At 35.5% G+C, this 25,403-nt stretch overlaps 1 protein-coding gene across 4 annotated transcripts in view; it reads left to right on the forward strand.

The window, feature by feature from the left end:
* Positions 1 to 25,403, forward strand: part of Dennd6a (DENN domain containing 6A) — a 69,668-nt gene that overhangs the window by 26,416 nt on the left and 17,849 nt on the right. For 3 of the 4 annotated variants that reach the window (XM_021731323.3, XM_005317235.5, XM_021731334.3), the window contains 5 exons: positions 377 to 439; positions 1,597 to 1,652; positions 8,413 to 8,535; positions 9,059 to 9,154; positions 11,067 to 11,161. In XM_021731323.3, coding sequence (XP_021586998.2) covers positions 377 to 439; positions 1,597 to 1,652; positions 8,413 to 8,535; positions 9,059 to 9,154; positions 11,067 to 11,161 — 433 coding nt within the window. The remainder of the gene's footprint in view (positions 1 to 376; positions 440 to 1,596; positions 1,653 to 8,412; positions 8,536 to 9,058; positions 9,155 to 11,066; positions 11,162 to 25,403) is intronic. The other variant, XM_078038349.1, reaches the window with a different exon arrangement.

Here is a 25,403-nt window from a genome sequence, read left to right on the forward strand (position 1 = left end):
AAATCATGAAAAATAATACTGATAGTTTCCTGTGGGATTTACTCAAAAATTTGGCAAGATTAAGAGTGTGTTTGGGTGGGTGTATATTAATGAACCAAAGATTGGTATGATAAACAGGAAACAGTATGAGATTAATGTCCTTTTTCTGTTTTTCGACAGTTGTGCTTCTCAGTGGGTTAGTGATTTGTCTGTGCATGCGGTTATAGAGTCCTTGGTTCAATTACTTTCTACTGTGGCTAAAATTAATATGACCTTAGTTTTAAAATCTGATATGAATATTTAATATTTATAGCTTTTTAGACATGGCCAAATATACCTTTAAGGGTGCTTCTCATTCTTGTTTTTCATAGCCAAAGATAATTTCTTTCTCTTTAAGGTACGGATTCCCACATGTTATGACAAGCCTGGGACAACTCAAATAGTACAGTTAACTCAGCAGGTAGTGTGCTACTATGGTGAAATGATCACAGAAGTTTTAAATGAGCAAATGCAGTTTGTTCATTATATATTTTTGAATGTCACTAAAATATTCCATTGAATTTTTTTTTTGATATTGGGGATTGAACCCAGGGGTACTTGACTACTTAGCCATATCCCCAGCCCTATTTTTAAAATTTTATTTAGAGACAGGATCTCACTGAGATGCTTAGTGCCTCGCTTTTGCTGAGGCTGGTTTTGAACTCACGATCCTCCTATCTCAGCCTTCTCATGCCCAGTATATTGAATAATTTTTAACTTAATTCATAATCAACTTTCTAATATTTCTTGGGCTTTTTTTTCCCCCTTGGTATTTTTCCAGGAGACACTGGAGAACCCAGAACTTTAATTGTGAGGACAAGGGGAATGTGAATTTTTTTTTTCTCCAAAAGGCTTAATTCTGGCAAAAGCAGTTATTTTAGAAGAGTGGTCAGTAGATATCTGATTTTAAAAGGCTCAGTCAAAGGGATTCTGTGGTGCCAGGCACAGTGGTATTTGCCTGTAATCCCAGTGAATCAGAAGACTGAAGCAGGAGTTTGGCAAGTCAAGGCCACCCTCAGCAACTTAGGGAGACTGTATCTCAAAATAAAAACTTTTAAAAAGGCGTGCTCCTGGGTTTAATCCTCAGTAGTGCACACACACACATACATACACAAAGACAAAAGATTCCCTAGTTATGATTCCACTCCAGTTTTCCAAAAGCAACATCTGTTCATGGGTGGGGTTGAATTTTTCATTTGAAATGTTTTAACTGGTATGTTAGCTAGCATTCCCTTTGTTCTTTGAATTGAGTAAAAATTGAGAGCAGTAAAAAAGCTGATATTTTTCTGTTACATATGTCAACTAATATTAATGATGGTATTTCATACATTTGTGAACTGATCTTACATCTGATTATTGAACTAATTATTTATTCATAGTATCTGTGTTTTCTGTCTTCTGCCATACTATGGGAAATTGGTAAGACCCATTTTCTCTGGTTGCGTCTAGCAGAATAGAATTTTCAAAAGGTAGACAGGGAAGCCTGGCTTATTGATCATGAGATAAGCATACTTTAAAAATCAATTTCTGCATCTTTTAGTGACATCTTCTCTTTTGTTTTTGTCTTTTGCCTCTTAGGTAGACTCACACATATCTGTTATTTTACCTACAGTTCATGAAGTGGATCTTTTCAGGTAAAAAAAAAAAAAATGCCTTTTTTCTCTTGCTTTGTGATATTGTTTATTGAGAAAAAGAATGTTCTTATGTAGGATATGTAAAAAATCAGAAGAAAACACTCATAATGTTTTATACGATAAAAATCGGTGTTTGCCGGTTTAAAAAAAGAAAACAAAATCAGTGTTCTTTGGTTGTGGTAACACATATCTGTAATCCCAGTGACTTGGTAGGCTGAGGCAGGAGGATGACAAGTTTGAGGCCAGTGTCAACAACTTATAAAGGCCATAAGCAACTTAGTGAGACCCTGTCTCAAAATAAAAATGAAAGAACTCAGTGGTAAAGTACCTCAGGTTCAATCCCCAGTACCTAAATAAATAAATAAAATCAATTAATGGTTAATGGTTCATCCCTGGCTGCCTGCATCTTTATAAGCTTTGACAGAGAAATTTGGATACGGGCAGGCTATTACGTGGCAAATTTTTTTTTTTCTTTTTTGGTGGGGTTTGGTATGAATGGTTTTGGAATGATGTTAGAAAATACACTTTTTTTAGAGATGCATTTTGAAGAATTTTGGGGTGAAATGTCATGATGTTTGTGCTTTATTTTAAAATGCTTTAGTAAGAAAAAATAAATGATATAAAACAGCAAATACTAATTGTTAAATCTACGTGTTATGTATGTGGGGATTTTACATTTTTGTCTTCATTTTTGTATGTTTGGAAATTTCAAAATGCAAAGTTTAAAAGACTGAGATACTGACGGTGCATGCCTGTAGTCCCTGCGTCTTGGGTGGCTGAGTCAAGAGGATTGGGAGTTCAAAGCCAGCCTCAGCAAAGAGGTGCGCTTAGTAACTCAGTGAGACCCTGTCTCTAAATAAAATGCAAAATAGGGCTAGGGATATGGCTCAGTAGTTGAGTGCCCTTGAGTTCAATCCCCCACACCAAAAAAATAAAATAAAATAAAAACAAAGCAAAACAATAAAAATAGATACTCTGGCATTTAAGAAGCAAGAAAAATGCATAGAGAGGTTGGGAGAGGGAGTGTAGGAGGATTAGAAGAACTCTAGATAGGGCATAGGGGTGGAAGGGGAAGGGAGGAGGCATAGGGGTCAAAAAGAGGGTGGAATAAGATGAACATCATTACCCTAAGTACATGTATGAAGACATGAATGGTGTGAATATACTTTGTATATGACGAGAAAAAAATTTTTAAATGAATAAATAAAAATTAAATTATAACAAAAATAGACTCATTACCTCCACACTCATGAGTTTACATCATTAGGAGCAAACTGAAAGAGTACCCAATGACAAAAATAAAGTATGATTAAACTAAAACCTGTGTACAAGATAAATATACATTAATTTATAGTGATATAGTATATTATTAAGTAAGTGTTCCTTGCATCATTTAGATTAATTATGTATGTTCTCTATTCTCAAGAAGTAAATCTCTACTCATTCTGTATATAGAGACTTCCTCACAAAATTTTCGATGTGGAAATGGAGGAAAAGAGAAAATAATCTTACTGTATTCTCTTCATATGATGTGATAACATTTTGGCATATTATCTCTTTGATTTTTTTCCTAAAATCTATACTTCAGTCTAACAATAAGAGAAACATCAGACAAATACCAACTGGGAAACATTCCATAATTTACCTAATATGCACCCCTTAAAACTCTCATGATCAAAACCAAGGCAAATCTAAACTGCCATAGCCAAAAGAAGCCTACGGAGGCATAAAAACTGGAGTATAAATGGATATCAGATTAAAACCTAAGGAAATCTGAATAAAGTATATATTTCTGTTATTATTAATGATTCGGTATTGGCTTGTGTATTTTATTATTTATTGGCAATAAATAATAAAATACACCAGTATATTTTAAATAATAAAACACATATAATAATAATAATAATAATAAATAAAAACACTATTATAATAATAAAATATACTAGTGTATTAACATGAGAAATTGAATGTGCGCAGTAGGTGAATTCTGTGTACTATTTTCTCAGTTTTTCTGTAAATCTAAACAGTTCTGGATATTAGACCCTAAATAATAAAATGTAGTCACAAATTAGCATGATATGAAAAAAAAAAGAAGGAAGGAAAAAGAAAAAATACTAGTGTTTGTGCCTTTACCCAGAGCATCCAAATAAAGAGTCTTTAGATTGGTACCCAGTTCTAGCTCTGCACGAAGTTCTGATGTATAGCTCAGCTTGAGAAACCACTACTATCAATGAGCGATTACTATATGTCAAAAAAGTTGTGAAAGACATAGAGTAGGGTTTTTTGTTTTTGAGGGGGAATTCCCCTCCCCCCTCTATATTTTTTGGATGACTTTAAACTTTATAGAATACTGCCTCAAAGGTTGAGTTGTTGCTGGATGTGGTGGTACATGCCTGTAATCCCAGCAGCTCAGGAGGCTGAGGCAGGAGGATCACAAATTGGAGGTTAGCCTGGGCAATTTAGTGACACTCTGTCTCAAAATAAAAATAAAAAAAAGAATGCACTGTAGGTGTAATTCAGCAGTAGAGTGCACCCCTAGATTTTTTTTTTAATATTTATTTTTTAGTTGTAGTTGAGCACAATACCTTTATTTATTTATTTTTATGTGGTGCTGAGGATCAAACCCAGGGCCTTGCATGTGCTAGGCAAGTGCTCTACCACTGAGCCACAACCTCAGCCCCCAGCATCCCTGGATTTAAAAAAATTTTTTTTTTTTTAGTTGTACATGGACACAATACTTTTATTTATTTATCTTTATGTGATGCTGAGGATCAAACCCAGTGCCTCACACATGTTAAGCAAGCACTCTACCACTAAGTTACACCGCAGCCCCAGCAACTTTGGGTTTAATCCCCAGTACCACCAAAAAAGAAAAAGTTAAGTTTATTTGTTTTATATGCTTGATTTATTTTGTATGCTTACTTATATTTCTAGGTATTTGTCCAATAAAAATGAAAACATATGTCCACACAATGAATTGTATGTACTAGGTGTGATAGCATACACCTATAATACAAGCTAAGGCAGTCAGATTGCAAATTTAAGGTCAGTCTGGGCAATTAAGTGACCCTGTCTCAAAGTAAAAAATAAAAAATGTTGGTGATATAGCTCAGTGATAGAGTGCCCCTAGTGTTCAATTCCTAGTTCTTAAAAAAAAAAAAGATTTGTTTGCAAATGTTTATACTATGTAATGGCATGTAGTGGCTTTATTCATAACATCCAGATATTGGAAACAACCTCAATACCCATCAATTGGTAAATGGATAACAAAGCATAATACATGCATGCCCATAGAATACTACTTAACAGAAAAAGAAAATGAGCCATTGATTCATACAGCAACATTGGTGACTCTCAAAAACATGCTGAGTGAAAGGAGCCATACTTCTGAAAGCTACTCAGTGGATGATTTCATATAATATTCTGGTAATGGCAAAACTCTAGGGATAGAAATCAGATCAGTGTTCTGCAGGGGCTGGGGAAGGAAAATTGACTATAAGAGGAATGAGGGGGCTGGGATTTTGGCTCAGCAGTAGAGTGTTTTCCTAGCACATCTGAGACCCTGGGTTGAATCCTCAGCGCCATATGAAAATAAATAAAATAGGGGCTGGGGTTGTGGCTCAGCAGTAGACTGCTTGCCTCACATGTGTGAGACCCTGGGTTCGATCCTCAGCATGAATAAAAATAAATAAGTGAAATAAAGGTATTGTGTCCAACTATAACTAAAAAATAAATATTTTTTTAAGAAAGAGGAATTAGGAAATTTTTTGAATGATGGAACAATTCTTTATCTTTGGTAAGGGTAAGTTTTACTGTATATAGGTTATAAATGTGACTTCAAAACAAAATTACTTTTCTTAAAAAAATTATGTTAGAGTGTTCTTAGAATGAAAAGAGGGGGCTGAGGTTGTGGCTTAGTGGTAGAGTGCTTGCCTAGAATGCGTGAGGCACTGGGTTCAATCCTTAGCATGAGGTTCAATCCGTAGCATAAAAACAAATAAGTAAAATAAAGACATGTGTCCATCTGTAACTAAAAAAAAATTTAAAAAGGAGTGTCCCCAAAATGAATACACTGATATCAACAGGAAATATACTCAGAGGAATGTATACTATTCCTACTTTTTTTTGTTGTTTTATTGCAGTTTTGAAGGTTGAAACAAGGGGTACTCTACCACTAAGCTACATACCCAGCCTTTTTTAAAAACTTGAGACAGGGTCTCACTAAGTTGCCCAGGCTGGCCTTGAACTTGTGATCAATCTGTCTCAGAGTGCCAAGTAGCTGGTTACAGACATGCTATTGATAGTTTTGATATATGACTCATTAATAAATGATTTGAGAAATTGGCATAAATTAACATAGAATTCAGTTAAAAGAAATTATTTTTTTGAACTTCAGAAATAAGTGTGAAGCCCTTTTGTTTATTACCAAAATCTGTGGTATAAGAGTAATTAATTACTCCCATCACTAACACCTTTGATTAGTGTGTGTCTTTTCTGAATGTTACTTGTTAATGTTTTCAAACTAGGATGTTTGCTGTTGTTGTTGTTGCTGCTGCTGCTGCTTTGGCAGTACTAGAGATTGAGTTCAGGGCCTTGTACATGCTAGGCAAGTATTCTACTTGAGATATATTCCCAACCCAGTTTGTTGTTGTTGTTTTTGTTTTTTTTAAATACTTTTTAAGAGATGAGAAAACTAAACTTTGAAAAATAATCTTACACAATGATAGTACTATGTCAAGCATTTAATATCTGATGATTGGATTAATACTTTGTCTATAATAGCACTCTATTTTGTGTGTGTAGAACTTAATTTTATATTTATTAGTCTGAATGAGAATTTAAATATATACCAATTATATTGAAGCAATATTGTTACAACAGGATTGAGGGTTTTTTAATATTTGTAGTTGGATACAACACCTTTGTTTTATTTGTTATTTTTATGTGGTGCTGAGGATCGAACCCAGGGCCTTGCACGTGCTAAGTGAGCACTCTACCGCTGAGCCACAACCCCAGCCCCCGGGACTGAGTTTGAGAGCAAAGAACAGACACCTGATCTGGAAATGCTTATGAGGTTGAGTGGCAGAAATGCAGTTGAATTTAGGGGCCTGTGTGCCTCCTTTCATTTGTCCAAGACTTGTTAGGCTACTGTTTATCCCAAGGACTATGTGTTTGGTTTCATCTCTCTCCATTGACCACAGAAACAGTCCTTTCATTAAGTTTTTAAGTTGAGATTGGAATTGAAGAGCAGTTTTCTAAAATAGTTGAAAGAAACTGTCATTCTCTTGGCTTAGAATCTCTTAGAGTTAGGGTCAGGGGTATTTACATGACAATACTTGACTGTTGGTTCCTAGGCATAGTTTTATGGATTTTCCCTCTCATATCCCCTTGTATGTTAAGAATGAAGAGATTTTGGTTTTCTACCCATTTGCAGAGTAGACAATAGGTATGGGATATCATTGCTTTTAGACCTTTTTAGTGGGTAAAACTAGGGTGTGTCTGGAGGAGAGGGAATATATGCACATATAGACACATAATCTGTATATATGTTTCTGTACCCATATATATTGATAACCATTAAGTCATATTGATACCCTCAGTTACAACACAATATGACAGTGTTTGCTCTAGTTTTTTTCCCTTCTCATGTTTGTATTTATCTCTGATAGAATAGCCCTCTATTATTTTTAACATCAAAATATTGAGCCAGGTGCAGTGGCAAATACCTGTAATCCCAGCGACTTGGGAGACTAGAGACAGAAAGATCACAAATTTGAGGTCAGCTTCAGCAACTTAGCGAGACTTGTCTCAAATAAAAAGTAGAAAGTACTGGGGCTGTAATTCAGTGATGACACACCCCTGGGCTCAATCTCTAGTACAAAAAAAGTTAAAAAAAAAATGTGCACACATACACACACACACATATATGTACTGGCTTTTTTATTGATCTGAAGATAGTGAATTTTCTCACTATCTTCAGATACAAATGAAACTTCTTATTCTGCTCTTCCCCCTTCCTACTATTGCATTGGATCATAAATAGTAAATGAAAAAAGTATTGGCTTTTGTCTTTTTCATATTTTTGTGGTGATGGGGATTGACTCAGGGCCTCAGGCATGTTAATAAGCACATGCTGTACCACTGAGACCAGCACTGGTTTGTAAATTAAGTACATCCAATAAATGCCCCCCTTAGAAAATTAGTTTTCAAAATTTCCTTCAAAGTATTTAGAACAGAAATTTAAATTATTAATATTAATAAAATAGAATTATCATATGGTAAAACAGTTTAATTATATGCTTTTGTTGTTTGTCAGCTATTTCATTTTTCAATAATGTATTGCATTTAATCTTATAAAAATTGGCACGTCAAATTGATATATACTTTTGTGTGTATAAAAGAAACTTAGAAGCTAGTATGTGGTGTATGCATGTAGTCCCAGCTGCTTGGTAGGCTAATGCAGAATGATTATAAGTTTGAGGCCAGTGAAACCCTGTCTCTTAAGAAAAGTAAGGGAGTTAAAATAGAAGCTCAATGGTATAGTGTATGCTCAAGGCCCTGGGTTTAATTCCAGCACTGATAAATAAATAAATAAAGCTTTTGATTATACATTGCCATGTTCTAAATTAGTATATCAGATCAAGATACAAATACCAGGAAGAATTTAGATCAATGTGAAGTTTTAGAATGATTATACAGGGATTTAAAAAGCAGGATTGGATAAATAACAAAATATTTCTTCTGTGTAAATACCTTCCAGGTGTTTCTGCCCAGTTTTCCTTCATAGTCAGATGCTTTGGGAGCTGGTGCTTTTGGGAGAGCCCATTGTGGTCATGGCACCATCACCATCAGAGTCATCAGAGACTGTGCTGGCTCTTGTTAAGTGAGTATATTTGCTTCCTGATAGTGATATTTTCAGCACTTTCCCATCTGTGGTATGTTTCCCAATACATCATTACTTAACATCCACACAGCAATAATGTCAGAAGGTAGTTTTTATTGTAGCACCATTTTATGGATGAGAATACTCATTCAAGTTCCATGAGGGCTAGAACTGTGTCTTTGTTGTTATGAGCAACAAGCGCATTCATTCACATACCTGAAGTTAGCCCTTGAAAACTGTTAGTGTGCAAATGGTAAAGGTTTAATCAAAGGCACATAGTTGGTGAAAGGGAAAGCCGGGATTTCACCCTATTTGCGGCATTAAACCCAGTGTTCTTTCATTATGCCATTCCATGTTGCATATTTCCATTTGTCTTTTTAGTTCCTTGAAATGAGTTTATTAGTTTTATCAAAATAAATAAGTTATCCCAGTGGGTATATACTGTTTATACAGATGCTTCATAGTTATGGCATAGGACCTTTAATTTTTGTTCTTTGTTTTACATGTTTTTCTTGTTCCACAGCTGTATTTCTCCACTAAAGTATTTCAGTGATTTCCGACCTTATTTTACTATCCATGACAGTGAATTCAAAGAATATACTACCCGTACTCAAGCTCCGTGAGTAAACAGAATAACTTTTATTCATCATGTATTAACTTTATAACCAAAATTATGTAGAATTATTTTTGATAATAAATTTTTAATTTAAATTTTTAATTATAGGCAGATTGATTTTATAGAGGAAGGTTTGAGGAGCTGCTGGTAATAATTTTATATTTCAAGTGTTACTAACTTATTTTATTTGTGCAATTTTATTTATTAATGGAATCTGTGTTGTCATTAGACTGTACTTTTGTTTCTGCTGTCATTATGAAAAATCTTTTCCAATCTGTAGCAAGGAAAAAATAATTTTTCCTTTTTCTTTTAGTTCCTGTTCTATTGCTTATTTTCTTTTCATAGCTAAGTTTCTAGAATAACAAAAATCTCCATTTGATGTCTACACTTCTTGATTTTCTGGTTGCTTCTCAGTGAATTGCAGATCAACTTCTCTGCATCCACTGAATTTGTTCTTGCCTTATATACCAAGATATTTCTTACTGCCTGATCCAGAGGGTGTATTATTGCCCTATTTGCCCCACCTTTTCTTTCTTGAAATTATTTTAATCCTTGATCCCACTCTCTTCTGGCTGTCTGGTGGTACATTTCAGTCTGCTTTACAGACTTTTTCCTCTATTAACCTTTTAAGTATTGATGTTCTCCACTGTTGTGTTCTGGTCCTGATTTCAGTCTGATAATTTTTTCTGTATAGTCTTGCTGGTACCCATGATGTCTGATAAAACCCTATGTGAGGGACTGGGAATGTAGCTCATTGGTGGAGTGCTTGCCTAGTGTGCTCAAGGCTCTGGGTTCAAACTCCAGTAATGGAAAAAGAAAATAGAAAGAAAGCTAAAAGATCCTGTACCACCAGTCATGGTAGTGCATACCTATAATCCCAGCAACTCAGAGAAGGAGGATTGTAAGTTCAAAGCCAGCCTAAGCAGTTTAGTGAGGTCCTGAGCCAGGATCCCATCTCATAAATAAAGAGGGCTGGGGATGTGGCTCATTGGTCATGTGCCCCTCCAGTTCAATCTCAGTACTAAAAGCAAAAAACAAAACCCTGTATTAATGACTGAAACATATCTTCCTGCCCCAGATCTCTCTCTGAGGTTCAGACCTATGTATCTAGGTTGTGTTGTTGTTTAAGCACATTGCTACCTGCATGTCTTAATCGCATTTAGTTATCAGAATCTGAAATTGTCATAAATTTCTCTTCCTTAACATGCCCTCTGTCAAAATTTTAAACAAATTCTATTAATCAGCATTCTGTTATGTTTTTCTTAACTGTTGCTTTCCCCCTATTACCCTCCCTTCTTTGTAGGGTATCTCTTTTTCATTCATGTGACTTGTCTCCACTTGGTTCCCTAAAAGCTTGTCTGCATATAAGATAACATCTAAATTTCTTAGATATAAATTTGGTACTCATCCATCTACTCTCATTTTTGTCTACTCATCCTTCTCACTTTGTGTTCCAAAAATGCTGAACTGTGTGTAGATCTATGAATAGACTACCATCTCACCTCATCACGTGGCACATACTGTTTGTTCTCCTGCATTACCTTTAACTTCCTTTATTCACTTGACAGAAAACTATTCATCTTTCATGTCTTTGTGAAATGTCATCTCTTTGAGTCTGTCCTTTAATACCTTGGCAGACCATAGGTTCTTCTTTGTGATTATTGTGCATTTTATTCTACCTCAGTGTCATGATTTTGGGCATGATATTTAGGAATGTATTCTTTCTGTGTGCTTTTAATCTTTATTTGAAGTACTAAATATGTTGCCTGGCATGTAGTTGATATTAATAAATTAAGTAAAGGAAAAGATATCTATATATTGTTCACTCAAAGGAAATTATAAATTATTCTTCATTGGTTTAACATTCATATATTTCTTACCTTTTTAAATTTTGTTTTATTTTATTTTTATATAGGCCCTCAGTCATATTAGGAGTAACCAACCCTTTTTTTGCTAAAACACTCCAGCATTGGCCACACATTATTCGAATAGGAGACCTTAAGCCGGCAGGTAAAGTATAAACTTGGTATTCTGTTCTTAGTGTGTAATGTGGCTGAGCAGGTTTATTTCTTCCCTTTTGTTTTTATTCCTTGGTTACTTTTTACATTGTTGGAGCTTTCTTTAAGGCATCCTAAATTAAAGCCTTTGGGGAAGAATGTAAGTTCCCAGTAAAATATGTGGATTCTTTTTTGGGGGGAAAATTTTTTAAAATTAAAATTATTAATGCTTATTAATTATACAGATTAATGGGTTTCACTGTGACATTCGCATACATGTGTATGTCATGCTTTGATCATGTTCACCTTCCCATCTATTTTCTCTTTTCTATTTCTCTCTCCATCCTCTCCACAGCCATTTTTCCCTTCTTTAATAGTCATTCTTCTACTTTTGGGTGATCTTTTTTTTTTTTTTTCTTTTTTATTGGACATATGAGAGTAAATGTGCAATAATTGTCTTTCTGTGTCTGAGTTATTTCATTTAATGTGATGTATTCCAGTTCCTGTCATCTTCCTGAAAATGACATGGTTTCATTCATTGTGGTTGAATAATTGTTCATTGTGTATATATGCCTTATTTTCTTTATTCTTTCATCTGTTGATGGGCGACTAGACTGATTGTGTATCCCAGCTATTGTGAATACGGCTGCAATAAATATGAGTATGCAGATACCTCTTTTGAAGGTTGACCTCATTGCTTTTGGATAAGTATCCAAGAGTGATAATGGCTGCATCATATGGTAATTTTATTTTTAGATTTTTTTTATTTTTGAGGAAACTCCATACTATTTTCCATAGTGACTGTACTAATTTACCTTCACACATTGTCTTATTTCTCCATATCTTCATCAGCATTTGTTATCATCATTGTTATTATTGTTGTCATTATCATTATTATTATTATTGGTTGTAGCCATTTGGGTTGGGGTTAGATGGATTCTGACTGTAATTTTGATTTGCATTTCCTTGATGTTTAAAGATGTTGAAAATTTTTTCATTTATATGAAATATATGTGTATATTTTCATATACATATGCCATTTGTACTTTTGAGAAATTGCTAAGAACTTTTGCTCTTTTTGATTGGATTACTTGTAATTTTATTGTTGAAACTGTTTAAATTCTTATGTATTCTAGATATTAATCCTCTGTGAGGTACACAGCTGGAAAAAAATTTCTCCCATTCTGTAAATTGTTTCTTTACTTTGTTGATTGTTTCCTTGTTGTGCTCAAGCTTTTTAATTTAATCTAATTCCATTTGTCAATCCTTGCTTTTATTTCCTGAACTACTGAAGTTCTATTCAGGAAATCATTGCCTGTGCCTATCTTAAAAGTATTTCCCTGTACTAGTTTCCAAGTTATAGATCTTTGATCCATCTTGAGTTGATTTTTTTAAACTCAGGGGGTGAAAAATAGGGATCAAGTTTCAGTCCTCTACATGTGGTAGTTTTCCCTTCACCATTTATTGAAGAGGCTGTCTTTTTTCAAGTGTATGCTTTTAGTACCCTTGTTAAGAATCAGTTAGCTGTAGATTTATGGGTTTATTTCTTGGTCTGTGTATATTTTTCTGCCAATACCATGCTGTTTTTGTTACTGGGGATCTGTAGTATATTTTGAAATTGGGTATTATGATGCTTCCAGGATTGCTCTTTTTGCTTAGGATGACTTTGGCTATTCAGGGTCTTTAATGCTTCCATATGAATCTTAGGTTAGGGTTGTTTTTTTTTTTTCTCTAGTTCTGTGAAGAATAGCATTGATATTTTGATGGGGATTGCATTGAATCTATATATCACTTTCAGTAGTATGATCATTTTTTAAAGTATTTTTAAAATAACTTTATTTAATTAATTTATTAATTTTATGTGGTGCTGAGGATCGAACCCAGGGCCTTGCACGTGTGAGTCGAGTGCTCTATCACTGAGCCATTACCCCAGCCCCTAGTATGATCATTTTGACAGTATTATTTCTCCCAATCCCTGGGGAGGTTCCCCCAACCCGCCTCTATTAGCATCTTCTTCAGTTTCCTTCTTCAGGGTTTTGTAATTTTTCATTGTAAAGATCTTTCACCTCCTTGTTTGGATTTATTTCTAGGGAATTTTTGGTGTTGTTTGTGTTTATTTTTCTTTTGATGCTGTTGTGAGTGGATTATTTTCCCAATTTCTTTGTCAGCTAGTTTATTGTTGGTGTATGATAAAACTACTGACTTTTGTGTGTTGATTTTGTATTGTGCTACTTCACTCAAATTGTTTTTAAAATTTCAGGGTCTTTTGATAGTCTTTAGGGTTTTCTAAGTGTGGAATCATCATCTGCATACAGGGATAATTTGCCTTCTACTTTTACTATTTGAATCTGTTTTTTTGTCCTCTTACCTAATTATTCTGTCTAAAATTTCACATACTATATTGAGCAAGAGTGCTGAGAGTAGATACCTTTGTCTCATCCTTGATTTTAGAGGAAATGCATTCTCTTTTTCCCCTTTCATTATGATGTTGGCTGTGAGATTGTTGTATATAACCTTCATTAATTTGTAGTATAATCTTTCTACACCTAAATTTATTCAAGGCTTTTATCATGCAGTGATATAGGATTTTATCAGAGGCTTTTTCTGAATTTATTGAATTGATCATGGGGTTTTTATCCTTGATTCTATTTATGTGGTATATTATATTTATCTAATTTCTTTATTTATTGTAGTAATGAGCATTTTATCCAGGGATTCTCTGCATCCTCAACCTTTTTTATTTTGAGACAGTCTCACTAAATTGCCCAGGCTGGCCAGAAATTTGTGATCCTTCTGCTTGAGGCTTCTGAGTAGCTAAGATTACAGGTGTGTGTCACTGCACATGGCTTTTATTACATTCATTGATTTGCATATGTTGAGCCATCCTTGCATCCTTTTTTTTTTTTTGAGTCTCTGTATGAACATGTACTTTTATTTCTTTTTTTTTTATTGGTTGTTCAAAACATTACAAAGCATTTGACATATCATATTTCATACATTAGATTCAAGTGGGTTATGAACTCCCATTTTTACTCCAAATACAGATTGCAGAATCACATCAGTTACACATCCACATTTTTACATAATACCATATTAGTAACTGTTGTATTCTGCTACCTTTCCTATCCTCTACTATCCCCCCTCCCCTGCCCTCCCATCTTCTCTCTCTACCCCATCTACTGTAATTCATTTCTCTCCTTGTTTATTTTCCCATTCCCCTCACAACCTCTTATATGTAATTTTGTATAACAATGAGGGTCTCCCTCCATTTCCATGCAATTTCCCTTTTGTCTCCCTTTCCCTCCCACCTCATGTCTCTGTTTAATGTTAATCTTTTTCTCCTGCTCTTCCTCCCTGCTCTATTCTTAGTTGCTCTCATTATATCAAAGAAGACATTTGGCATTTGTTTCTTAGGGATTGGCTAGCTTCACTTAGCATAATCTGCTCTAGTGCCATCCATTTCCCTGCAAATTCCACGATTTTATTATTTTTTAGTGCTGCGTAATACTCCATGGTGTATAAATGCCACATTTTTTTTATTCATTCATCTATCGAAGGGCATCTGGGTTGGTTCCACAGTCTAGCTATTGTGAATTGTGCTGCATTGAACATTGATGTGGCAGTATCCCTGTGTGCGCTCTTTTAAGGTCTTTAGGGAATAGTCCAAGAAGGGCAATAGCTGGGTCAAATGGTGGTTCCATTCCCAGCTTTCCCAGGAATCTCCATACTGCTTTCCAAATTGGCCGCACCAATTTGCAGTCCTACCAGCAATGTACAAGAGTACCCTTTTCCCCACATCCTCGTCAGCACTTGTTGTTTTTTGACTTCAGAATGGCTGCCAATCTTTCTGGAGTGAGATGGTATCTTAGGGTGGTTTTGATTTGCATTTCTCTGACTGCTAGAGATGGTGAGCATTTTTTCATGTACTTGTTGATTGATTGTATGTCCTCCTCTGAGAAGTGTCTGTTCAGGTCCTTGGCCCATTTGTTGATTGGGTTATTTGCTATCTTATTGTCTAATTTTTGAGTTCTTTGTATCCTCTGGATATTAGGGCTCTATCTGAAGTGTGAGGAGTAAAAATTTGTTCCCATGATGTAGGCTCCCTATTTACCTCTCTTATTGTTTCTCTTGCTGAGAAAAAACGTTTTAGTTTAAGTAAGTCCCATTTGTTGATTCTTGTTATTAACTCTTATGCTATGGGTGTCCTATTAAGGAATTTGGAGCCCTACCCCACAATATGTAGATCGAAGCCAACTTTTTCTTCTATCGGACGCAGAGTCTCTGATTTGATATCAAGCTCCTTGATCCATTTTGAGTTAACTTTTGTGCATGCCGAGAGAAGGGGATTCAGTTTCATTTTGTTGCATATGGATTTCCAGTTTTCCCAGCACCATTTGTTGAAGATGCTATCCTTCCTCCATTGCATGCTTTCAGCCCCTTTATCAAATATAAGATAGTTGTAATTTTGTGGATTAGTCTCTGTGCCCTCTATTCTGTACCATTGGTCCACCCGCCTGTTTTAGTACCAGTACCATGCTGTTTTTGTCACTATTGCTCTGTAATATAGTTTGAGATCTGGTATCGCTATACCGCCTGATTCACACTTCCTGCTTAGAATTGCTTTTGCTATTCTGGGTCTTTTATTTTTCCATATGAATTTCATGATTGTTTTCTCTATTTCTACAAGAAATGCCGTTGGGATTTTGATTGGCATTGCATTAAATCTATAGAGAACTTTTGGTAATATCGCCATTTTTATGATGTTAGTTCTGCTTATCTATGAACAGGGTATATTTTTCCATCTTCTAAGATCTTCTTCTACTTCTCTTTTTAGGGTTCTGTAGTTTTCATTGTATAAATCTTTCACCTCTTTTGTTAGGTTGATTCCCAAGTATTTTATTTTTTTTTTGAGGATATTGTGAATGGAGTGTTTTTTCTCATTTCTGTTTCAGAATTTTTGTCACTGATATACCGAAATGCCTTTGATTTATGCATGTTGATTTTATATCCTGCCACTTTGCTGAATTCATTTATTAGTTCTAGTAGTATTTTTGTAGACCCTTTTGGGTCTTCTAGGTGTAGAATCATGTCGCCCGCTAATAGTGATAATTTAAGTTCTTCTTTTCCTGTTTTTATGCCTTTAATTTCTTTCGTCTGTCTAATTGCTCTGGCCAGTGTTTCGAGAACTATGTTGAATAGAAGTGGTGATAGAGGGCATCCCTGTCTTGTTCCAGATTTTAGAGGGAATGCCTTCAATTTTTCTCCATTCAGAATGATGCGAGCCTGAGGCTTAGCATACATAGATAGCTTTTACAATTTCGAGGTAAGTTCCTGTTATCCCTAGTTTTTCTAATGTTTTGAACATAAAGGGATGCTGTACTTTGTCGAATGCTTTTTCTGCGTCTATCGAGATAATCATATGGTTCTCATCTTTAAGTATATTGATGTGGTGAATAACATTTATTGATTTCCGTATGTTAAACCATCCTTGCATACCAGGGATGAATCCTACTTGATCATGGTGCACAATTGTTTTGATGTGTTTTTGTATTCGATTCGCCAGAGTTTTATTGAGGATTTTTGCATCTAGGTTCATTAGAGATATTGGTCTGTAGTTTTCTTTCTTTGAGGTGTCTTTATCTGGTTTCGGAATCAGGGTGATGTTGGCCTCATAGAATGAATTTGGAAGAGCTCCCTCTTTTTCTATTTCCTGAAATAACTTGAAAAGTATTGGTATTAATTCTTCTTTAAAGGTTTTGTAAAACTCCACTGTATACCCATCCGTTCCTGGGCTTTTATTGGTTGGTAGTCTTTTGATTGCTTCTTCTCTTTCATCCATTGATATTGGTCTGTTCAAATTGTGTGTATCCTCCTGACTCAATCTGGGCAGATCATATGACTTAAGAAATTTATCGATGTCTTCACTATCTTCTATTTTATTGGAATATAGGTTTTCAAAATAATTTCTAATTGTCTTCTGTATTTCTGTGGCATCTGTTGTGATATTGCCTTTTTCATCCCGTATGTTAGTAATTTGATTTCTCTGTCTTCTTCTCTTCATTAGCATGGCTAAGGGTCTGTCGATCTTATTTATTTTTTCGAAGAACCAACTTTTGGTTTTGTAAATTTTTTCAATAGTTTCTTTTGTTTCCATTTCGTTGATTTCCGCTCTGATTTTAATTATTTCTTGCCTTCTGCTACATTTGCTATCGTTTTGCTCTTCCTTTTCTAGGGCTTTGAGATGAAGTGTGAGCTCATTTATTTGTTGGTTTTTTCTTTTTTTTTTTTTTAGGAATGACCTCCTGGCGATGAATTTCCCTCTTAAAACTGCTTTCATTGTGTCCCATAGATTCCTATATGTTGTGTCTGTATTTTCATTTATCTCTAAGATTTTTTTGATTTCCTCCTTTATGTCTTCTGTAACCCATTGATCATTCAGTAACATATTGTTCATTTTCCATGTGATGTAGGATTTTTCCTTCCTTCTTTTATCATTGATTTCCAGTTTCATTTTATTATGATCAGATAAAATGCATGGTATTATCTCTATCCCTTTATATTTACTGAGGGTTGCCCTATGGCATAATATATGGTCTATTTTTGAGAAGGATCCATGTGCTGCTGAGAAAAAAGTACATCCACTTGATGATGGTTGATGTATTCTATATATGTCAGTTAAGTCTAGGTAATCGATTGTGATATTGAGTTCTATAGTTTATTTATTCAACTTTTGTTTGGAGGATCTGTCCAATGGTGAGAGAGGTGTATTGAAGTCACCCATAATTATTGTGTTGTGGTCTATTTGGTTCTTAAACTTGAGGAGAATTTGTTTTATGAACGTCGTAGCACCATTATTTGGTGCATAAATATTGATAATTGTTATGTCTTGTTGGTGAATGGTTCCTTTTAACAGTATATAATGTGCTTCCTTATCCCTTTTGATTAACTTAGTCTTGAAGTCGATTTTATTCGATATGAGGATGGCCACCCCTGCTTGCATACGAGGACTGTTTGCGTGATATATTTTTTCCCAACCTTTCACCTTCAGCCTGTGTATGTCTTTTCCAATCAGATGTGTCTCCTGGAGGTAGCATATTGTTGGATTTGTTTTTTTAATCCATGTTACCAGCCTGTGTCGCTTTATTGGAGAGTTGAAACCATTAACATTTAGAGTTACTGTTTATATATGGTTTGTACTTCCAGCCATGTTTGATGATTTATCTTTTTTTTTTTTAAATTTAGTTTGTTTCTCCAGGATTAGCTTTTCCCCTGCCCTCTGTCTTTACCGAGGCACTATCCACTGATGGTTTTGGTTATTGTTTTTCATTTCTTCCTCATGTAGTGTTTTGCTCAAGATGCTTTGCAATGCTGGTTTTCTGGCTGCAAATTCTTTTAACTTTTGATTATCATGAAAGATTTTTATCTCGTTATTGTACCTGAAGCTTAATTTTGCTTTATACAGAATTCTTGGTTGGCATCCATTGTCTTTCAGTGTTTGAAATACCTTGTTCCAGGATCTTCTCGCTTTCAGCATCTCTGATGAAAAGTCCATTGTTAACCTTATTGGTTTACCCCTGAATGTAATCTGCCTCCTTTCTCTTGTAGCTTTTAATATTTTCTTTTTGTTCTGTATATTGGATATCTTCATAACAATGTGTCTTGGCGTTGGTCTACTGTGATTTTGTATGCTCGGTGTCCTGTATGCATCTACAATTTGTATATCCGTTTCCTTTTTCATTTCTGGAAAGTTTTCTGTAATTATTTCATTCAGCAGGTTACTCATTCTCTTGGTTTGAATCTCTATACCTTCCTCTATCCCAATGAGTCTTTAAGTTTGGTTTTTTATGTTATCCCATATCTCTTGGATGTTTTTATTGTGATTTTTTACCAGCCTTTCTGAGTTGGCTAGACTCTTTTCAAGATGATACATTTTGTCTTTATTATCTGACGTTCTGGCTTCTACTTGCTCCACTCTGTTAGTGATACTCTCATTTGAGTTTTTAATTTGGTTTATAGTTTCCTTCATTTCTAGAATTATTGTTTGATTTTTTTATAATCTCTATCTCCTGATAAAGATGCTTAACTTCTTCTTTTATCTGTTTTTGTAATTCATTTTCAATGTGTTCTTTCACTGTTTGAATTTGCTGTCTCTTATCCTCTTTAAGGTTCCATTCCATCTGTCTTAGGTAATCCTTGAGTTCTTTATATGACCATTTTTCTGATGACTCTAGGTCCTCCTGAATATTTAGGCTGTCCTGCATTGTTTGTACTCCTTTTCTTCCTTGCTTTTTCATGCTGCTCATGTTACTTCTTGTTCTGTTTGACTGCTGAGTTACTGTTTACTCCTATAAATTTATTTGATGCTTGGGAGGAAAGGTATTAAAAGGGAAGGGAAGAAGTCACTAAAGAGAATGAGAGTAAGCAGGTAGAATTCAAGGAAGGGGAATAAGAAAATTGAAAAGAAATGAAAAGACAAAATAAAAAAAATTATTGCCCTTCTTGGACTATTCCCTGAGGACCTTAAAAGAGCGCACTATACGGATACCGCCACATCAATGATTATATCAGCACAATTCACAATAGCTAGACTGTGGAACCAACCTAGATGCCCTTCAGTAGATGAGTGGATTAAAAAAATTGTGGCAGCTATACACAATGGAGTATTATGCAGCACTAAGAAATGACAAAATCATAGAATTTGCAGGGAAATGGATGGCATTAGAGCAGATTATGCTAAGTGAAGCTAGCCAAGCCCTAAAAAACAAATGTCAAATGTCTTTTTTGATATAAAGAGAGCCACTAAGAATAGAACAGGAAGGAAGAGCATGAGGAAAAGACTAACAGTAAACTAAGACGAATGGGGGGAGAGAAAGGGAAAGAGAAGGGAAAACATATGGAAATGGTAGGAGCCCTTCAGTGATACACAAAATTATAAGAGGTTATGAGGGGCAAGGGGGAGGGGGATAAAAAGGGGAGAGAATTGAACAACAGCAGAGGAGGTAGAGAGGGAAGATGGGAGGGGAGGGGAGGGGAGGGGGGATAGTAGGGGATAGGAAAGGTAGCAGAACACAACAGTCACTAATATGCCATTATGTAAAAATGTGAGTATGTAACAGAAGTGAGTCTGCATTATGTATTTGGGGAGTTCAAAACCCAATTGAGTCAAATGTATGAAAGATGATATATCATGAGCTCTGTAATGTTTTGAACAATCAATAAAAAAAAATGGAAGAAAAAAAATTAAAAAAAATAATAAAAAATAAAAATTAAAATAAAAAAGTAGAAAAAAAAATTAAAAAAAACTTTAAAAACAACAACAAAAATGAAAATGAAAAAAAAGAACCCAAATTAAAAAAAAAAATTATTAAATGCAGTCTTAGAGTTTGATTAACTTCTCTTCCAGTAGGTGGAGCTGTGCTCACCGAGCCAATCTTCTCCTCTCAATACGCAGGAACCAATCACTGTGCAGGAGCTCCTCCTCCCAGACTGCGCGGGTCTCCAATCCTGAGTGCCTAGGGCCTTCTCTTGTGTCTAGTCACTTCCCTACTTTTTCTCAAGCCAGGCCCTGCTCACCGGTGACTCTCACCACAATACTGACTACACGACAGGTCTGCTGCTCCCGGGAGCCCTGTTTTCATGAACCACTGGGCACACTCTCCCTGTTTGCCATTCCCTCAGACCCTAAGTTTGTAGAGCTTGGGGCTGAGAATCCTCAGCGAATTTTGCTTACCCTCCGGTAGCCACGCCCCCGGTAGCTGGTGCAAGAGACCTCAGTTGTCAGCACTGGTGGGAGTGGTAGCTGGGAGTTCCACGCCACTCCTTATTCCCTCCGTCTGGCTATCGCGCTCACGGGAGAGCTGGGAGGGGTCCTTTAGGTTTCCCCGCTGTGTGGAGAGGGAAAGCTTGGGGATTACACACTTGTAGTCGCTGGTTTCAATGAAGTTATCTCCTCCGCCGTATTCTGGTTATGTCAGTCCTGTGCCATGGTGGAATCCCATGCAGATGGCGACAGTTCGTTTCCCTTTGCCGGGTGACCAATGCAACGGGTGGCTCCTGACTGTCTCTCCCAAGCCCCGTTTGAATCCTGTGGCCACTGCCTATGAAGGCTTGGTTGGCATTAACCTCGGTAGGATCAGAAGGGCCGACCAGTTGTTTCAGCAGGATCATTAGTGCTGAGTCACAGCGGTTTGTCTGCGAGAAGCAGGTGAATGGGAGCTTGAATTCAGCCGATCCGGGCTCCGTGTGTGTTCTGAGAGGCCCAGACTGTTTGCCCCAGATCCACGTCAGTTCAGCATTGCCTAGTGATCCTGAGCAAACAGCATTTAGACGGTTTACGACTCCCTATGCTCGGGCAGCTGAAGAGGTCAGAGACTTGATCTCTCCACGCCCGCTGCCATCTTGGATCTCCATCCTTGCATCCTTGAAATGAAACCAATTTGATATATATTTTTTTGGTACCAGGGATTGAACCCAGGGATGCTTAACCTTTGAGCCACATCACCAATTCTTATTTTGTACTTTATTTTGAGATAGAGTCTCACTAAGTTGCTTAAGGCCTTGCTATGTTGCTGAGGCTGGCCTTTAACTCATGATCCTCCTGCCTCAGCCTCCTGAGCCACTGGGATTACAGATGTGCATCTCTATGTCCATTTTGTATGAACTTTTTAAATGTACTTTGGAATTCAGTTTGCAAATATCTGTTGAGAATTTTTGAGTCTGTGTTTATTAAGAATGTTGGTCTATAGTTGTTGTTGTTTTTTAAATAAAATAGTTTGAGGTACATTGGTATTAGTTCTTCTTTAAATGTCTGATAAAATTCAGCAGTGAATCTGTCCAGTCCTTGACTTTTCTTTGTTGAGAGACTTTTTATTACTGCCTCAATTTCTCTGCTTGTTAACGATATCTTTTTGTTTTTTATATCCTCTTGGTTCAGATTTGTTAATTCATATGTGTTAAGAAATCCATTGCTTTTAGATTTTCCAGTTCGCTAATGATGCTATAAATTTTGGTGGTATCTTTTGTAATATCCCCTTTTTCATTTCCAATTTTGTTTATTTGTGTTTTCTCTTTTTGATTAGTTAGTGGAGGGTTTGTCAATTTTGTCTTTTTAAAGAACCAACTGTTGCATTGATCCTTTATATTATATAGTCTATAATATTAGTGTATATTTCATTTATTTATACCTTGATATTTATTATTTTTTCCTCTATTGATTTTGGGTTTAGTTTGTTCTTATTTTTCTAAGACCTTAAGATATATCATTAGGTTATTTAGGCAATCATAGCTATAAACTTTCCTATTAGTATGGCTTTCACTGTAACCCATAGATTACAATATGTTGTGTTTCTTTTCATTCGAGTCTATGAATATTTTAATCCCCTTACAATTTCTTCAGCACCTACTATTTGTTCAAGAGTATAATTTTCAGTCTCCATGGATTGTATAATTTCTGTATTTTTCTCTTGCTGTTAATTTCTAGTTTCATTCTATTATAATTTGATAAGATTATTTCATATTTTGAATTTATTAAGACTGACTTTATGGCCTGATATTTGTTTTGGAAAAGATCCATGTGCTGATGAAAAGAATATGTGTCCTCCAGCTGTTGGATGGAATATTCTCTTTTTTATATAGATATTTTTAAGTTATTGGTAGACCTTTATGTATTCATTTTATTTAGTTTATTTGAGAATCTAACTCAGTGCCTTATGCACGCCAGACAAGAGTGCTATCGCTGAGCCTCAGCCTCAGCCCCTGGATGGAATATTCTGTGTGCGTCTGTTAAGTCTGTTTGATCTGTTGCCTTATTTAACTCTCATCTTTCATTGTTGATTTTTTTGTCCATATGCTCTATCTGTTTGTGAGAATAGGATATTGAAGCTACCCACTATTATTGTATTAGACTCTATCTCTCCCTTTATGTCCAGTAATGTTTATTTTATAAAATTGAGTACTATTATATTCAGTGCATTATGTTTACAGTCATATGTTCTTGATGATTTGTTACCTTTATCATTATGTAATGACCTTCTTTGTGTCTTCTGATTTGGGCTTAAAGTCTCTCTTGTATGTTGCAAGTATAGCTACTCCTGTTTGCTTATGGATTCCATTTGCTCAGAATAACATTTTTTCATCTCTTCCATCTATATGTCTTTGACAGTGATGTCAGTTTCTTTCAGACATCATATTGTTGGGTTCTGTTTTTAATCAAATCAGCAAGTATCTTCTGTGATGCTTCTTAATACTGGCCATGAATTTCCTTAGTTTATGCTTATCATAACAGGTCTTTATTTCTCCTAGATTCTGAAGGAAAACTTTGTTGAGTATTGTAACCTAGACTGGCAGTGATTGCCTTTCAGGACTTGAAATAATCTTTCCGTGTTCTCCTGGGCTTTAGAGTTTCCTCTGAGAAATCTTCTGTTACTCTGATGGGTTTACCTTTAGTTGTGACCTGGTGCTTCTCTCTTACAATTTGTTTTTGGTTTGGTTTGGTTTGGTTATACTGGAGATTGAGCCTAGGAACACACTACCACTGAGCATAAAACCCTGGCTCTTTATTTTTTCTTTTGATACAGGATCTTGCTAAGTTGCCTGAAGCTGGCCTCAAATTTGTGATTCTCTTTCATCAGCCTCCTGAGTCACTTGGAATACAGGCATATACCACCACACCCAGCCTCTTGCAACTGTTAATCTTCTTTCTTTATTCTATACTGTTGGGAGTTTATAATACATCATTGAAAGATTCTTTTCTGGTTGTGTCTATTTGGGGTTCTAAATTCCTCTGAATTTCCATGTCTTTCCCTAGATTTGGAAAGTTTTTGCTGTAATGTTATTAAATAAATTTTCCTATTTATCTTTGTCTTTTTTGGGGGGAGGGTAGTACTGGGCATTGAACCAAGGGGCTAGTGTGTGCTAGATGAATACTCTATCACTTAACTGTGTACCCAGTACCTTTTACTTTGAGACAGGATCTCACTAGGTAGTCCAGACTGGTCTTGACCTTGGGATCTTCCTGCCTGAGGTTTTCAAGTAGCTGGGATTATAGACAAGTGCCATCATGGCTGGTACTGAATAGGTTTTCTATACCTTCAGCATGTAGCCTTCTCCTCTTGTCTATTCCAAACAGGTGTCACAGAGATCTCTTCTGTTTTATTCATTCTTTCTTTTTTTTTCCTTTTTTTGCTGTCTGAATATGATAATTCCTAGAGAAATTATCTTTGAGACGTGATAACTCTCTTCCTCTTGATCTAGTCTATTGGTGATGGTTTCTACTGAGTTTTTCATCTAAACTTTATTAAACTCTATTTCCAAGATTTCTGTTAGACTGTTTAAAAAAAATTGCTCCTTCATATCCTGCATTGTCTTATTTGTATCCTCTTGGAATTCACTGAGCTTTAAAAAATATTGATTCTTATGAATTTTTATGTATGGCATTTTATCCACTTGATCATCTTTGGAATTGGTTACTAGAGTGTTATGAACTTTAAGAGGTGTCATATTGCCTTATGACACCTGGGGGGTTTTTATTTCTCTATTCTTTAAGGTGAATTATGCACCAGGGTCCAACTGGGACTAGGTTCTGGCTGGAGTAAGATGCAATTTTTCTGAGCTAGGCTGAAAGTGGAACTCAGTAATATTATAACCCCTATTGGCAAAACCCTATCCCAAGCATGGTGTAGAAAGAAGAAAACAGACAACAACAAAATATTAAACCCAAAAAACAGATAAAGTAGCTGGACATGGTGGCACACACCTGTAATTTCAGTGGCTCAGAGGGCTAGGGCAGGAGGATTGCTAGTTCAAGGCCAGCCTCAGCAAGTTTGCAAGAAGGCCCTAAGTAACTTAATGAAACCTTGTTTCCAAAAAAAAAAAAAAAAAGGACTGAGGATGTGGCTCAGTGGTTAAGTACCCTTGAGTTCAATCCCCGGTACCAAAAAAAAGGAAAAACCAAGCAACAACCACAACATCAACAACAATAGAAAGGAAAGGGGGCAAACATAATGTAAAATAAACCAAAGTATTAACAAATAAAAAATTTAAAATTAATTTTTAAAAGGAGAAGAAAAATAATAAAAATTAAAACTTGTAAAAAATAAAAGGAAAAGGGGGAAAGCAGGAGAATAGTAAAAGTAAAAAGAAAAAAGGGAAGAAAAGAAAAAATTATTAAGAGCAATGGTGGGGGTTGGAGTTGTGGCTCAATAGTAGAGCACAGTTAGCTAGAATTTATGAGGCACTGGGTTCAATCCTCAGCACCA

Source organism: Ictidomys tridecemlineatus, chromosome 2 (assembly GCF_052094955.1).
Source record: "Ictidomys tridecemlineatus isolate mIctTri1 chromosome 2, mIctTri1.hap1, whole genome shotgun sequence".
Classification (NCBI taxonomy): domain Eukaryota; kingdom Metazoa; phylum Chordata; class Mammalia; order Rodentia; family Sciuridae; genus Ictidomys; species Ictidomys tridecemlineatus.